Consider the following 17,322-nt stretch of genomic DNA (forward strand, 5'->3'; position numbering starts at 1 on the left):
TTCAAACTAAAAACAGCATAGTTCATTTAAATCACAGCATTCCAGACTGTGTGAGAATATCACTATATATCATTGTTCTAAATCAGTTATATCCCAGTGGGAGTCTAACAGGTTCAGAAAACAGAGCTGCCTTAAGAAGTAGCTTGATAGAGCTTTGTAGGGTGATATATGTGCACTAAAGCTTGTTCATTTTCAAAATTTTATTTCATAAGCTAGAAGAGAAGGGGAACAGGAATGACATGCCAACCAAACCTCTACTTAGGTAAGGAACAGCACAACATTCAACCATACCAGGAGCCCCATACCTCTACCTCTGCTATCTGCATATGATTTTGAGAGAATGGAGGACACCTTTCTCTCTTCTCTTCTGGAGTAGCAGAAGGAAAGAAGCAAAAAACAAAAGAGAATCAATCTCTCTCTCTCTCTTTCTCTCCCTCTCTCTCTCTCTCTCTCTCTCTCACACACACACACACACACACACACACACACACACACACACACACACGGTGCTAAATGCTCCCAGATCTTTTTTTGAACTCCTAAGATTCCCTTATTGGACCCCAAGAGCTCAATGAAGGGAAACTTATACCAGAAGAAAAATAAAGGCTCACATGAGAAGCTGGATTCAAGCACTTGGCTAAGGACTTGAGATAATACAAGTAGTAGCAAATTAGAATTAGATGAAAGCAAACTACAGGGGTAGATCCAGCAATGACATGGTCATCCTAACACAGGAGAGCATCCCTGTGAGGCACAGTAGCACCTTGGCACCAGACCATGAGGGGAGTAAAGAAAACTGGGATTTGAGAGACCTGGAGCCAGAATGCTCCCGGCTGGGGGTCAACATCCCTCCAGGGTCCATTCTTGATCACCCATCCATGGGACCCGCATGAGTCAAAGTAGTGCTGGTCTGGGCTGAATCTCAACAGTGTTACAAAGCTAGAGAAGGAAGGGAAGATGGTGTGAAGCCCAGAGCAATAAAAATACAAATCAAGAGGTCTTCCTGGTGGCACAAGGGGTTAAGATGCAGCCTATGAAGCTACAGAGAGCTACCGTGGCAGGAGTTCGATTCCCAGCCAGGGAGCAACCCACATGGTGCAGCAGACCTCTCCTGACTCACCCGCTGCTCCCCTCAGCAGTGTGTTTCAGTCAGTCTGCCTGTTCTGTTCCCCACTCTGTCTCTGGTGAATCCTCTCACCCACCCCCTACCCTGCTGGCCTACACCCCAGCTCTTGTATGCATAAATAAATCTTTAAAAAAGAAAAAATAAAAATAAAAACTAAAAGACAGTAGTAGTGCTGCTAGAAATCGAAAAACTGAGATTTTTTTGACTTTCGGATATAGAAAAACAGATGAGAGAAGAAAAGAGAAAGAAGGCAGGCAGGGGCTGGAAGGAGAGGAAGGGGTGGTGCTTGCAGAGGGACACCCGGGAGCCCAGGGTCTGTCCTCAGCTGCCCCTTCCTCTCCCATCCCCACCTAAGGACACGGCGAGCAACTCAGGCAACGCGCTAAGTCTCAGAAAGAACGAACAGCTTAAAAAAAAAAAATAGTGGTGTTGAAGTTCTGAATAAATATGCCTCATTTGGAACTGCTTGATCTTTGCATCAAGAGAAAAAAATCACAGAGAAGAAAGTGGACAGGATCATTTTTAAAATAAAGAGTTGTTGGCAGATGACCACAGTCGGAAGATGGAAAGTGAGGGAAGTCAGATGACTCCCCACATTAACAAGAGTTGAAGAAAACAGACACCATTCACATTCCGGAAATAATGAGGTGTCAGCAAGGCATCAGCTGGATGAAAAAATTTGGGGAAATGATTCCTTTTTTACTACTTGCAACCAAAGCTCTAGTTGAAAATAAATGCAAAATCTTGCAGCTGGCAGTAGAGATCTTAACCATCTCCCTCAGCAGAAAACGAGGACTGACTCAGAAAGCTTACAAGGCAGAAGACAAAGGACAGAAACTGTCAGCTGCAGGAGAGGCTGTTCACAGAGAATTCAAGAAATGGAGGGTAAATTACAGTGAAAATAGTTTATGTAAAAAATCTGTTGGATCACCTTGCAAAAAAAAAAAACCTGAATGTGGATTTTTTTCTTTTTAATCCATCAAAAAGTCTTGTACAGAAAAGAAAGAAGCTGCCTTCCTGAGTCAAAACTGCAGAGAGCAAACCCAAAGACTGGCATACTTTAGAGATCTCAGAAATAACACAAAGACCTACTGAATAACTCCTGTCAGTAAGAGCGCCTGGGTGCTGGACTGGCTCTCCCGGGGTGCACCAGGGCTCTCTCCTCCCGCCTGTGATATGTCTCACTTTCTTGCTATAAACAAGGCATGCCTAGAATGTAATGAGTTGTGAGTTGGCTTCCTACCTGGGTAAAGGGACAGAGGAGAGATCAGGGATAATTTTACTCGGATCTGCATGCAAACATGATTTAATTGCTGAAAAACTGCCAGAATGTCCAGTCACCCCCACACCCTCTGAATGACAGATTCCCTGACTCTCTTTGATGGTGAACACAATAGGGTTAGCTTGATACCATCGTTAATCAAACAGGTTTGCCTGGAAGTAAACAGCCGGCTGTGCATGGACCACCGCCTGCCCATGCATGGACCACCACCTGCCTGAGGGACTATTTTCAGTGACTGATAATATATTTGCCTCTGATTTGGACCCTTTATTCATTAACAAAAGTGGCCCAAAATGCTTTTAGTTTCTGCACTGAGGCTGATTTGGCTTATAATGATGCTGAAAAGCTCCTACTTTTATAAGGAGTATCTCTCATTAACTGACCACAGACAGTTCTTCCACTGCCATGAGCTACCTTCTCAAACATGGATCCAGACATCCTTTTTCCTGGAGACTTTGCATCTCCTGGCTGGATGAACCCTTAGAAATTTAGACTCTCTTGAATAAAAAGGTACTTTCTTTCTGCACCCTAATGACATTATTTCTACAAAATACCACTTTGAGGTTCTAGGAAGTTGTTGCTGAGTCACTCCAGATAACACCACTGGGTCCAACAGGCTTCTAGCCTCTAAGTAAGACCTGGGATGAAGTGATTTCTTTATAATCCTCTCCACCATGCTCATACCTCTGACCCCCAATCTTCTACTTCATGGAGAAAACTAAAGCCACAGACAGGAACGACCTCTGAAAATCCACCGGAAACTCCATTCTCCTTTCCCCCTTCCCCATTTTCCAATGAACATGGACCCCTGTTCTGCTTCTGGTAGCCTGCGTCTCAGATTCTATCCCCCCGTCCATACCCCTGCCACCTCCTCAGTTCTTGGCTCCAACCTCCTTGCTTATATACCTGCGCTGCTGCCTCCTTCCCCACAACATGCTTTTCAAGTGCCTCTTGAGTTCCTGGGGTCCTCCAGTCATTGTCCTCCCTTGTGCCCCCCTCATGGCCAAGCTTAGTTGAGAGAGTTGCAGCCACATTCACAAATTCCTGTTCCTCACCCGCATTGCCTCCAGGGAGAGAGCCATGCAAGTCACCTACAGTTTTTGCTAAATACAATATATAACTTTGACATTTCAAAAGTACCTTAACTTTTGAAAATTTATTCCTATTAAAAAACAAACAAACATCCAGGCAGTCAACAAGCATTTATTGAGTTCTGGCTAGTGTGGAGCATTAAGGCTGCAACAGTAAATAAGTGTTGTCAATCATGGTGGTTACCCAAGAGAGCCCAGTAGTAAACAAGTAAATATATGAACAAGATAATTCAAGAGGGTAATAAGTGCTATGGAGACAAATGAAACTATAGTGATGGGATAGGGAGTAACTATGGAAACCACACTTAATTTCCCAGGGAAGCGTCTCTGAGATGATATTTAAGCTGAAAGCAACTGTGCAAAGGTCTTGGGCCAGAGAATCATAAGCAGAACAAACAGCAAACTCTGAGTAATATGACAATGTAGCATTTGCATGTACAAAAGGAGAGACCAGAAAGCAAGCAAGAACATGGTGTTGCTGGGTATGGAAATGGCTTCTGAGTCACCGTGGGCAGGACCCAGCCCGGAGGAACAGTGAGTCTCGTGTCCTCATGGCTGGGGTGTACCTCCTCCCTTCTACTGGCCTCTTAAATAGAAATGTGTCGGAGGGATGACGAGCATGGAGAAAGGATCTATTACCTGTATCTTTCACCTTCCAATCCCATCTTTAGGAGCCAGTAAACAAATCAGCCAAACCTGGACTTGAAACAAGCTGGGATGGTTTCTAGAATGGATCTAGCTAGAGCCTGAAGCAAGACAGATCCTGTCCAGCTCCTCTGCTTCCATCTTCCCACACAGCTGCATGGGGAAAATGCCCAGCAGTGATCCCTTCAAGGCCTCTGCTGGGCATACAGTGGAGCTCTAAGTCAAGGCAAGGCCCCTGAGGGAGTATGTTCCCTTGTGATCAGCTTCAGTGGTCTCTGGACACAGAACCAACACCAGACTTGGAAGGGCACCCCAGTACTTGTGCCTGGGAGAGAAAATGAGAGCCCAGAGATACTCTCCCAGAGCCAAGCCCCTCCCCACACACAGATGCGCCGTGCTTGGTGTTTGCTCTCACCCAGACCCGAACCAGGAGGAAACTCACAAACTCCTGTGTGAGATGGACACAGGGATCTGGGAAGTGGGAAGGAGCTACTTCCTCGTGTCTTTGCTCCCAGCTTCTGGAAGAGCACGCTGGCTACATCTGAAGTTTGGATTTACACCTCTTCCCTCCCTGGGAATTTCCTTGCCTCTCCGAATCATTTGGGAGCCTAGTCTCTTACTGAGAAAAGACTTGGATCTTCCTGGAACCCACTGTGCCTCTGATCGTGGACTAGTACAGGGGACTGGTGATGGGGGTCAAACAGAAACCCAGTGGCACAGGGGAAGAGAGAAACTCAGGTGGAGGATTAATTACAAAGAAGAAGGTCAAAGAGCAAAAGTCACACTCAGCAACAGAATGGCGAGTACAGAAGGAACAGAGTTTTGGAGGACAGCACAGGGGCTGGCACCTGAGTTATCCTGGTCCAAAGACCCCCAGGCCCACGTACATCCTGAGGGTGAAGGAACTGCAGGTGAGATCAAAGAGCTGAGTACTGAGCTCTGGAGCCCAGAGGGCTCTACTAGGACCTGCCAGTGGAACACAACACACAAGCCCCCTCTCACCTCCAGGCATGCTGCCCGGCAGCACCTGTGCCAAGGGGACTGTGGGCATCGGCAGTTGCTGCAATCATGGGTGTCTCTCCCTGCATGATATTTGAAGCCAGATAATTTGTCCAAGGTCACATGGGTCAAGAAGCGGAGTCCAGGAGCTGAGGCCGTCCATTCACTTGAAAGTCTTCGGTCACTTCTTTTTTGGAGTGGGCTTGATCCTCCTTTTCAATCTGGTTCACAAAGAGAAACATACAAATGCACAACAATGATAAGTGATGGTCTCTCTCTTCCCTCAGCAATATAATCATGAATCTGTATACCACCTCTTCAGGTTATTATTCTTCTGGAAAATTGAGCCTTAGAATTCATTTTTAATTTCTTAATTCTGGTAGTATCTGGCCAAACAGTATATTTTTCCTGACCTGAGTCTAGAAAAAATATTGTTCATAAGTCCCTCTATTTTTATTTATAGTAATTATTTCTTTCATGTTGAATCATTAGAGGTAATTTTAAAACACAAAAAAAAAGCAGAAAGGAAATTGAAGTGCCATCCCACGCCTCAAAAAATCTAGTTTTAGGGCCTCCCCGGTGGCGCAGCGGTTGAGCACTGGGTTGCGAAGCTGCCCGCAGCCTCTGCAGTGCTGGTTCAATCCCTGGCTGCTCCCCAGCCACCGGAGGAGGGTCCCACATGACGCGCAGACCTCTCCTGCAGCCCACTGCTCCCCTCAGCAGTGTACTTCAGTCCTTCTGCCTGCTCTGCTCCCCGCTCTGGCTCTGGTGAATTCTCTCACCCTCCCGCACTTCCGACTGTACCCAGTGCTTGTATGTATAAATAAATAAATAAATAAATAAATAAATAAATAAATAAATAAATAAATAAATAAATCTTTAAAAAAAAAATCTAGTTTATTCCCATCAACATAAAAATGGAAACTTGCACACACAGAGAGAGAACATATGCTCTGTGACCATATTGACATGTTCCCATGTTGATGGGGGACAGACTCTGTTCAAAAGGAAGTGAACAACACCCAGGAAAGACATCATAATCATGTGGCCCCAGGCAACAATTGCTTGCAAGCTTTTTCTCCAATTAAGGGGTTACATTTTATTAACTGTAATTTATGTGATCATCTTTTTTTTTAATGTTGTATTCATGGTTTCAGTATGGTGAAAGTCCTCTCCTAACTGATCTACAAACTCAACACAATCCCATTCAAAGTGTAGCCAGGTTATAGTGTAGAAATTGATACAGTGATGCTAAAATTTCTATTTAAAAGTAGAGAAGATAAAATAGGCAAAAACAATTTTTTAATGAAGAACAATGGTGACAAGCTCACACTAAATGATTTCAATAATTTCAACACTTACTATAAGGCTGCAATAATCAAGTATTGTATTGGTGAAAGGAAAGATCCATAAATGAAAGAACAGGATGGAAAATCCAGCAATAAACTTACACATTATAACCAACCGATTTTTGACAAAATTGCCAAAGTAATTTGGTGGAGAATATTTCAAGATATGATGCTGGAGCAACTGAATATTCAAATGCAAGAAAATTGAAACTCACACCATTTATAAAAATTATTGAAGATAGTGTAAATAATATAATGTACAGCTAAAATTTTAAGTCTAGAGGAAAACTAGAATTTCTTACATACAACACAAAAATCCTATAAAGGAAAATAAAATGATAAATTGGACTTTGTCAACATCTGTAACTTTGATTCTTCACAGACACTGTTAAGAAAATGAGAATGCAGGCCATAGGCTGGGGGAAATATTTGCAAAGCATGTATTTGATAAAGGACTTGTTTCCGGTTTTTTTTTTTTTTACAGATAGGTTTATTTATATAGAGAATCCCAAGAAATTCACAAATCACACAATTTCGTAGAACTACAATAGTAAATGAGCTAAGTATAGTTAGTTACAGGACACATTGAAACATAAGATTCTGCTTCTGTTCTAGAGATAGCTATGTGAGCTATTGCAACTGGAGTAAACTTTGTACTATTTTGTAAAACTGCATGTGAATCTGTAAGTATCTCCAAAAAGGAATCAATCAATCAATTCATACTAATGACTACACATACTAATTATTCATACTATATTTTTAAGCCTTCAAAACACAATAATAAGAAAATAACAACCTATTTCTTAAAAATGGGCAGAAGACTGAACACACACTTCCCCAATAAATATCTTTGGTGTAAGATACTACTATACACCTATTAGAATGGATAACATTTTAAAAGCTGATAATACCAAATGCTGACAAAAACGCAGAGCATCTCCTGTTGCTTCTGGGAGTGTAAAATAGTACAACCACTTTGGAAAACAATTTAGTAGTTTCTTACACGTGCAAGCATATGCCATATGTCCCAGCAATATCAGTCCTAGTTATTTACCCAAAAGAAAACTTATGCTCACATAAATGTTTATAAAAAACTTTATTATATTCACCAAAATCTGATAACAACCTAAATATCTTTCAATTGGCAATTGGAAAACAGTGATAGGTATATCCATACGGTGGAATACTGCTCAGCAGTAAAAATGATTCATGCGACAACATGGTTCAATCTCAAATGTATTATACTAAGTGGAAAAAGTCAGACTTAAAAGGGTACATGCTCCGTTTACACAGCATTCTCAATAAGACAAAATGGCAGGAACAGAAAACAGATCAGTGGTTGTTAGGGACCTGGAGGTTGACTGCAAAAAAGAAACATAAGGGAAATTTTGAGGGCAATGAAAATATTCTGTCTTGATTGTGGTGGTAGTTACACTACTATGTACCTAAGACTATTTGATGAAAAGTTTAAATTTTACTGCATGCAAATTACATATCAACAATTCTATGTGTGGGTATGTGCATGTGTGTGCATGTGGTATGTTATACACACATACATGGCGCTTTTTAGGGTCATGGGTAGTCCTTCATCCGAGTGAAAATCCCTCAATACTGACTGCCCAAAAGAAAAGAGTGCTCAGTGATTTGAGGAGTATAATCCTGCTTATACCAACTACTGCTGCCCTGCTGCGTGTGTTTCTCCAGTGATGCTCAACTGCCTGGAAATAAACAGTGAAAGCAGATGGCTGGATTCATCCAAATTTCAAGTTTTCCCAATGAGACATATTCAGAGAGTAGGGGAACATAGGGCTTATTGAAAGGGATAAAAATGGTTGGGCCTGGCTTCTCATTTGGAACTGGAAGAAAGGAAGGACCTAGATGGATGGAGACGGAAAAGCTGCAGAGGTGGGGGAACTGGAGGTACCTGCAAAGTGTAAGAACAGTTGCAGAGGAGACACTTGGCAAAGCAGGCTGGGGGAAAAGCAGTCCATGGAGAATTGAATGATTCATTGGTGATTTCAGAGATGGCAGTTTGTTGCCTGCCTAAGAACAATCGTGTTTACATGCAGCTCCATGGAACAGAGCTCGGCCAGCCCTCAGCACCCCTCGCAGACTGGTCTCCGGGATTCCAAACCTATCTTAACCTTCTCAAATCTCCAGCTCTCTCACCCTCTGCATCTGACTTCCCTTCATCTTAATGTTCACTACTGGGTCTCTCGCTGCTTTGCAAAACCAAGCAGCCTCTCAGGCGTCCATCGAAGAAAGGCCAGTTGTTCGGCTTTTACTATGAAGGCCCCTTCTTCTATCCGCTATCTCCATTCACTCTCACCTCTGCACCCCTTCCCACTGGCTCTTCATGTGCTCTGAGATACAGTTTCTTAAAAATCCTGACAGGATCTATGGGAGGCAAGGTTGGAAGTTTGGATGGTTCTGAGGTTTCCAACATGAGTGATTAAATGGGATAGTAGTGCTATTTGCTGAGGCAGCAGTCAAGAGGGCGAGCAAGTCTCCATGGGGAGGGAGTCAAGTGGAGACAAGTCACATTGGCTGCGTGCAAGTAGATCCTCCTTGCAAACAGGCCCCATGTGAGTTTAATGTCAGGGTTGGAGTAAAGTTTGAAAGTCATCAGCACAGTTGAAACCACGTGTTCATGCCAGGTCCCTAGCTCCAGGTAGAGGACAATGACTAAGAGGCAAGCACAGCCTGGGGCACTACCTCCTCTCAGAGCCACTGAGGGAGTCAAAATTCTCCAGTGCTAGGCTAGCTCTTGAGTTTAGAGAAATAAAACCAGCAAGGCTGGGTCCAGACAAATCTGCGGCTAAGGTGACATTTGCTTTCACCATTTTCCACCTCCCCCTATACCCTGCTTGTACTCCAGCCCTCCAAACAGCCACCGTGCAACTCACTGCAGATGTGGCTTGAAGTCACCAGCATAGATAACAGGCCTCTCAGACATCTCTTTCCTCTGTTCTGCACATTTCCTAACCACCTCCATGTATCAGAACTTACCTGTCCCCGGGTGCCTTTACTCGGGTCCCCTGGGAAGGCCTGAATTAGTGACTAGGTAACCTAGTGTACAAATTCCTGCTATAGATTCAGTGACTGACAGTCTGTTTCTTCCTTTACGAATCAGCCTCCCCTGGTCTTCCCCTCTTCAATGCTTTCACTTTTGGAGCCATAAATGTGGCACCTTCTACATTTCTCAGCTACGCATCACAGATAATGTGAATTATTTCTTTATGGATCATTTATGTCAGTGTTTCTCAAAATGTGGTCTGTGCACCACCTGTGCCACTATTCTGGTGGAGGAGGTGTTGCCTGTTGAAAATGCAGATCCCCAGAGCTCACTGGTGACACAAGGAATTAGCTACACTGACAGTATCTTGAACATGCTCCCCAGTTGATTCTACTGTGTATTAAACCTGGGAGCCTCATCTGACATGCGCACACAGTAATGTATATGCTAAGCAGGTGCTGGTATCAGAGTGGTTATGAGAACCTCAAATACAATTAACACCCGTTATTAACTCAGAAGACAGATTCATTTCAAGTATTAAAAGGACTAAATGTTGGTCTGTCATGTGTGTTTGGGTGTGTGTTTCTAGAGAATATGAGCAATCTCTACACTCTTTACTTGAGTTTGCTGTGAACCTAAAACTGCTCTAAAAAATAAAATCTATTAAAAACTGGCCTAAGATAAGAAATGAACGTAGGGCCTCTCTAGCTCACCTTTTCTCTCCATTTACCCTCTACACATTCTAGTCTAACCTGCCCCAAATTCTTGAGGCAGAGACAATAGCTCCCTGCTCCAGGGCTCCATAGCACAATGTACGCAGTGATTATGACAATATTGGGATATTTGTAACCTACCCTGCAATCCATTCTCTTGTTGGTCACAGGGGATCACGAGCAACTGGGCTTGTTCACCCCAATATTCTCTTTCCATTCCCCTAGCATGGTCTATGGAACTCTAAAGGCATGCAGTAAAGTTTGTTGAATGACTGAATAAGCATGACTGATCTTGATTCTGAGATTAACATCAGCTGAAGAATATTAGGAGCATGATGGGCAAAATGACTGAACCTCTCCTTTCATACATACACATACATATTCTTAAGAGTCTCTATTCCTTCTTCCTCTGAGGCAAAGGAATCAAGGGTCTCATTTATCTAATTTGCAGCTGTAGTGGATAATCTGAATTGGTAAATTAATCACTTTCAGCCCACTAGCTAAAGGAAGGAATGGATACTGCCATCTGAAGCCTTGCACCAACTGTGTCTATGAGGAAAACAGAAGCCACACTACTTATTTCAAACAAAGGGGATTTAATGCAGGGGATTGATTACAAAGGTTTGTTTGGTAAGGTCCATCAAGATAACCCAGATGTTAGTAAACACAGGAAGGAGCTACTAACCTTAGGGCTGGGGGGAACAAAAGGGAAGAGATGGTGTTACCAGAACCTAGGAGCTTTGATGGGAGACCCCCCACGGCTGGTGCCTGGCCCTCTTTGGGGGCTGCTGCGCTGCGGTTGCTTGGCCTTCTGAGGGGGCCGCTGCTTGGCTGGCGGTGGTCGGGCCTCTGGGCGGGGACGTGGCTGACGCTCAGACCTCGGAGGGGTCCGTGGCTGACGCTCAGACCTCGGAGGGGTCCGTGGAGGGGACCGTGGCTTGGCTGGTGCTCTGACCACCGCGGGGGGTGCAGCTGGCTGGAGCTTGGGCCTCTGAGGGGACGTTGCACGGCGGCTGGTGCTGAGAGGGCCAAAAGAAGCTGGAGACTGGAGCCATGGCTCTTCTCTGTGCTTAAGGGATGCTGACAGGAGCTGGAAACAGGAAGGCAGGCCCTGCTCCCCCTCCCACCTTCCAATCTCCCTCCAGTATCTTGCAGTGACTGAACCTAACAGGCAGCTGACTGGTAAGGGTGAGGGAAAGCTTCACAGAGAAGAGTAGGAAGACGGGGCTCGGAGCTGAGAGATGACAGGCCAATGCCCCACCCAGCAAACCACTTACCTGGTCTTCTGGCAGGCACAGCAGATCCAGTCTTCTTCCTTCTTCTGGTAGAAGCAGCCGCTCTTACAGATGCTGTATTTCCGATCCACAATCTCGCGTTTGGAGTTGAGGAATGTGAAGGGGGGGCAGCAGTGTATGCTGAAGTGCTCAGAAAACTTCTGGTTCTTGGAGAGTCTGGGACCCTCCTTAACCGTTTTCTGACTCATCTCACTGGAATCCGTCCATGCAGGGAAAGGTAAAGACACACAACAGCCTGTCAGGTGAGGGAACTTTCCACTCCAGAAGGCCATTTCCTGTTACTCCCATAGTCTAAATTAACATTAACACCCATAGCCTGAATCAAGATCAATTTCCTACTCAAATATATGGGAAGGAATTAAATTAAGGATTTATTCATTTTTGTGTGTGTCATTAAATCATGTTTACGGAAGATGGACCCTTTTTCCTTGTTTTAGGATCCATTTAAGATATGAAAATATTACAAAACCAAATATTATTTGGCAAAATAAGATTCCAGATTCAGGAAAGAGTTTTTCTCTGAAAAGCAAATAATAGTTTGTTGTTAAAACCATGAACACTATTCATATGATGAAATACTACACAGCAGTGAAAAATAACAAACTATTGCTATATCACCAGGCTTTAATCTCACAAATAATGGTGAGTGAAAGAAGTCAGACACAAAGGAATATGAGGTACATTATTCAGTTTATATGAGGATCAAAAACAGGCAAAACTGGTCTACAGGGGCTTCCCTGGTGGCACAAGGGGTTGCAAGCACAGCACTGTGAAGCTATCTGCAGCCATTGCAGCATGAGTTCGATCGCTAGCCAGGGAGATACCCATATGGCACAGCAGACCTCTCCTGTCTTGCCCACTGCTCCCCTCAGCAATGTATTTCAGTCAATCCGCCTGCTCTGTTCCCCACTCTGTCTCTGGTGAATCCTCTCACCCCCCCCCCACACCTCTGGCCTGTACCCCAGCTCCTGTATGCATAAATAAATAAATCTTTAAAAAAAACTGATCTACAGTTTTAGAAATCAAAACATAGTTATGTTTAGAGAAGGTGAGGTCTGACTAAGTAGGGACATGGGAGATCCTGCTGGAGACTAAAAATTTCCTGGATCTTGATCTGGGAGACAATTATACAATTACACAGGCATATAAGCATATAAAATTTCAGTGAGCTGTACACTTTATTTTTGTTCATTTTACTCTCTATCTCAGTTAAAGAACAAGGCAGAGAGAGAAAGGGATGAGGAGATATAGGGGGATGGAGGAAAAAAAGAAGGTGAACTAAAGAGAAATTTGAAATTTGAGAAAATTCCAAAAGGGGGATAAGAAAAACTTACTTATTAACAACTTCCTTTCTAGGAGTGTGGCAGATGTAGAAATAGTCCTACTTCACAATCCAAAGTACTGAAGCACACTGGGGACTTAAATGACTGTTAATCAAGAAAGGGCAACACATTTATGTGGGTGACCGGCATACACTGCACATTGGAATGCCCTAATTTCAACAAACTAAAGGTCAAGAGGGAGATCTGGATGTTCAATAGGAGCTTACAGAACAGCATGATAATTAACCAAAAGAAATATATACAAGGTTAAAGGAAAGTGAAAAAGAATGGATTATTTTCCAGTCAGAAAATGGGCAGAAGAGCTAAAAAAAAAAACTTCTCCAAAGAAGAAATGCAAATGGCCAACAGGCATATGAAGAAATGTTCAGCATCATTTGTAATCAAGGAAATGCAAATCAAAACTACCATGAGATACCATCTTATGCCAGTTAGAATGGCACATATTAAAAAAACTAGCAACAACAAATGTTGGCGAGGATGTGGAGAAAAAGGAACTCTCCTGCACTGTTGGTGGGAGTGCAAACTGGTCCTACCACTATGGAGAGCTGTGTGGAGATTTCTTGACCTACTAAATATAGAGCTTCCATATGATCCAGCAATTCCACTCCTAGGTATTTACCCAAAGGACACAGAAACATCAACTCCAAAGAGCACCTGCACCCCTATGTTTATAGCAGCACTGTTTACAATAGCTAAGCTTTGGAATCAACCCAAATGCCCAAAAGTAGATGACTGGATCAAGAAGATGTGGTACATATACACCATGGAATATTACTCAGCATTCAAAAAAGAGAAACACATGCAGTTTGCAGCAACATGGATGGAGCTGGAAGGGATCATGCTCAGCGAAATAAGCCAGAAAGAAAAAGAAAAATACCGGACGGTCTCACTCCTAGCAGGAGTTTAGAAAACCTAAATAAGGGACCAGGAAAAAGACTAATTATAATAAAGTAAAAATCAAAATCAACAAGTAACTATAAACCAGAGACACACCACCGAGAGGATGGGGGGAGGAGGAGGAATTAGGGTCAAAATAAGGAGGGTGGGGAATATAACCAAGATGAAAATGCGTACATTGTGCAAAAATGAAAAATGATGTAAAAAATATATAAAATAAAATATATAAAAACAGAAAAAAGTATAACAAAAAAAAGAATGGATTCTTTGAAGATAAAACAGATGATCTGGGTTTTAAGAGTGAATACACTAAAAACAATTATGTTCAGGGTCTCAGACATGAATAGAATGAAAGGACTGGCTGGGAATGGGGTTATTGTAAAGATCTTTTGCTGGAAATATCCAAATGTGGTGTCATGAAGCACTAGTCTAGGAATCATGAAGAGGCCAAGCAAAAGCCCTGTCAAGAGTGGTGGTCAAATTTTTATACTGAGATCATTTTGAAGTTTTTAGCTTTTACTTTTATGAGCATCAACAGAAGTAGAAAGAGGTTGAAGAGATATGTTCTCTATACACTGCTACTCATACACTAACGAGATGAGGAAACACAACAGGCCACTGGTCAGCTGGAAGCTACAAAAGTTTGCACACAAAGCTGGCCGCATGCTGTTGGCAAACTTTGGGTAACTTACGTCCCATGCAAAGTAATACAATGAAATGTTCCAGAGCTAACCTGCACGTCATTTCTCTAGGCTCCAGCATGTGTGGATGATGGTACACAACTCTCCACAGGTAACTTAGCCCTCCTCTCTGAGGAGCAGGAGGAGGCACCAGTTCTATTCCCAGCCAGCCAGGGAGATTCCCACATGGTGTGGCAGACCTCTCCTGTCTTGCCCTCTGCTCCCCTCAGCAGGGAACAGGAGCCCAGGTACATCACCTAGACTGGAGTGGAGACTAGGAATGGGCCTAATGATGGGGTAAGACTGCATAGATCAGGGCTTTTATGGAGTTCAGAGACATCACACCAATATGGCAGTCAAGACCCCATAGAGCCAGAAGCACATTCTGAGAGGATTTTGAAAAGAATATGACCCACAGGTGCTTCCTCAGTTCTGGCCCCGCCCCCACCAGTCCTTTCAGAACCTATATTCAATATTGAAAGTTAGGAAACTTGGATTAATAAAAATAATAAAAATTCCTAAATTCTTATCCCATAGTTCACCATTTGTACAATATTTGAACTTTTTTTTCCTTTAAGTGTAAATACATGCTTAATAAAAAGTAGAGCCATACATTACATACTTTTCAAATTGACATACTTAGAAAATCATTAATGTTTTTAAGTTTTACAGCTATAACAGTTACAATATGTCATAGTCATATGTTATGACATATTATAAATATTATAATATACTAGTATAATATTCACTTATGGCTTTTAAATTCTATGATAAATTTATAGTCACAGGCCCTTTTATAGTTTATACAGGTTTCCTCACTATCCATGGAAAGTGATTACAGTTCTAGAGTCCAGGCCAGAAACTGTGGCTCCATGTTCATCTTTTTGCATGAGAGACAAACTTCTATTTATTTAAGCCATTAAATATAAGCAATCAAAGATAATTACAAATTAGGAGCTCAGTTTCTCATCTACAAGAGGGTGTCTTAGTCTGGGCTACTATAACAAAATATCATAAACTGGGCAACCCATAAACAGAGAAATTTATTGCTCACAGTTCTATTGGCTGGGAAGTTCAAGATCAGATACAGGCAGATTCTGTGTCTGGTGAAGGACCACATCCTGGGTTATATATAGCAAATGAGCAATGGAGTTCTATGGTCTTTTTTTATAAGGATGGTGATGCCAATCATGAGGTCTCCACCCTTATGGCCTGATCACCTCCCCAAAAATGGTCCACCCTCAAATAATCATCACAATGGAGATAAATATAAACATATGAATTTAGGGGGATAGAAGCTTTCAGGCCATAACAGAGGAGAGTAAAAGATAATTAAAATATGCTTAACTCAGATATCCTTTGAAAGTATTAAATAACAGGTATTACCTAACATAGTAGGTAAAGAACCTACTTAATGCAAATAACTTGCTCAATAAATTCCATTTCCTGGAACTCAAAACCACGATGAGATAGCCCCCAAGTATCTATCCAAAGAATGTAAAAATGTTAATTTGAAGAAATATATGCACTTTTATGAGAGCAATAAAATTCCTTTAACTTTCATTCTATGAGAGGACACAGAAATAAAATATAGTTTCCATAGGAATATGGATGAAAAATAGTAAATGAAATTTTATTACTGGTAAAGATGGGGAGCAGGGGAGAGACTGGTAGAAATTCTCAAATTTAATTTCTGCATTGTCCTCCAGAACAGGAGATGGTCTTTCAAGAAACTGCCAGAACAGAAATAAGAAAGCGGTCAAGCTTCTTGCAATATAGATTGGAGAAGGGCTGGAGTGGAAGCAAGAATACCAGTGAGAGAGGACAGGGACTTCAACAAGGGTGGAGGTGGTCTTGGAGGCAAAACTAATAAGACTTGAGGATGGATTGGATGTGGAATTCATTAGAAAGATACAGCAAGTATGACTGTCAAACTTGAACAAATGTCCAATGGAGCAATGTATTGAGGTGGGATAAACTGCAGGAGAGGAGAGTGAGGACATTACACTTACTCTGCAGATACAACTGAGCACCTACTACATGCCTATGAGAATCTTATGTACTGATAATACCACACAGTGGACTGTCTGTACTGAAAGCATTGGTATATGTCTCCAAATTGCTCAGGGTCAGAGTATGGAATGAACAGTGGTGAACAATACATGCAAAAAGAATGTGTGGACAGGAAAGAGAGGACAAGCAGAACTTCTGCAGGAGAAATTAGGTTAACTGATAAATCATTGTGCTCGAGTAGGACAGATTTAGAGATGGGGGTTCAGTTTTAGGCATGTTCACTTTGAGAAATTTTGAGACCTCAAGTGGTTATAAAAGGAAGTGATTGACCATCTGGGTCAGGAGTTAGACAAAGAAAGAGATAGATGGTAGATGAGTAGGTGAGAGGTAGGTAGGTGAGTAGATAGATAGATAGATCAATAAAGTATTGTTGACATATAGATGAGATTTACAGTGAAGGGAACATAAAATACCCAGGAAGAAAGGGAGTATGGGAAAAAAAAAGTTTAAATAACTGGGAAGAAATTTAATCACAGTGGAAAGAATACTGAGATACTAGAAATAAAGTGAAAATTAAAATGTCTTAATTATTGTAGGAAAGGATTTGATACCAATTCATGATAAATACTCTTAGCATTGTAGGAAAGGAAGAGAATAGTTTAAAAAAAAAACAAAACCTAGCTACCAAAATATCTATACCAGCTTACTGTTGATGAAATCTTAGAAACATTTTCTTCCAAATCACAGCCCCAAGAAGGATGTTATTGCTGCCACTCAATACAGCACTTAAAATCCTATCAGTACCAAAAAATAACTGAGACTCTAAAAACTATTAGAACTAAAGGAAAGTTCAGCACAATTTCTGAAGTCAGA

At 42.2% G+C, this 17,322-nt stretch overlaps 1 protein-coding gene across 3 annotated transcripts; it reads right to left on the bottom strand.

The window, feature by feature from the left end:
* Positions 1–5,324: 5,324 nt before the first annotated feature.
* On the bottom strand, positions 5,325–11,704 carry MOBP (myelin associated oligodendrocyte basic protein; the record flags this gene model as incomplete). 3 transcript variants are annotated; one of them, XM_084247090.1, is made up of 3 exons in its annotated part: positions 5,325–5,364; positions 10,953–11,240; positions 11,499–11,704. In XM_084247090.1, the coding sequence occupies 3 exons, from the start codon at positions 11,702–11,704 to the stop codon at positions 5,325–5,327; spliced, it is 534 nt and encodes a 177-aa protein (XP_084103216.1). The 3 variants fall into 3 exon arrangements, with proteins under 3 accessions (XP_084103216.1, XP_084103218.1, XP_084103217.1); XM_084247092.1 differs by lacking the exon at positions 10,953–11,240; XM_084247091.1 differs by lacking the exon at positions 5,325–5,364 and having other exon boundaries at positions 10,833–11,234.
* Between the last annotated feature and the right edge of the window lie 5,618 nt (positions 11,705–17,322).

Source organism: Talpa europaea (genome assembly GCF_964194135.1).
Source record: "Talpa europaea genome assembly, chromosome: 11".
Lineage (NCBI taxonomy): Eukaryota > Metazoa > Chordata > Mammalia > Eulipotyphla > Talpidae > Talpa > Talpa europaea.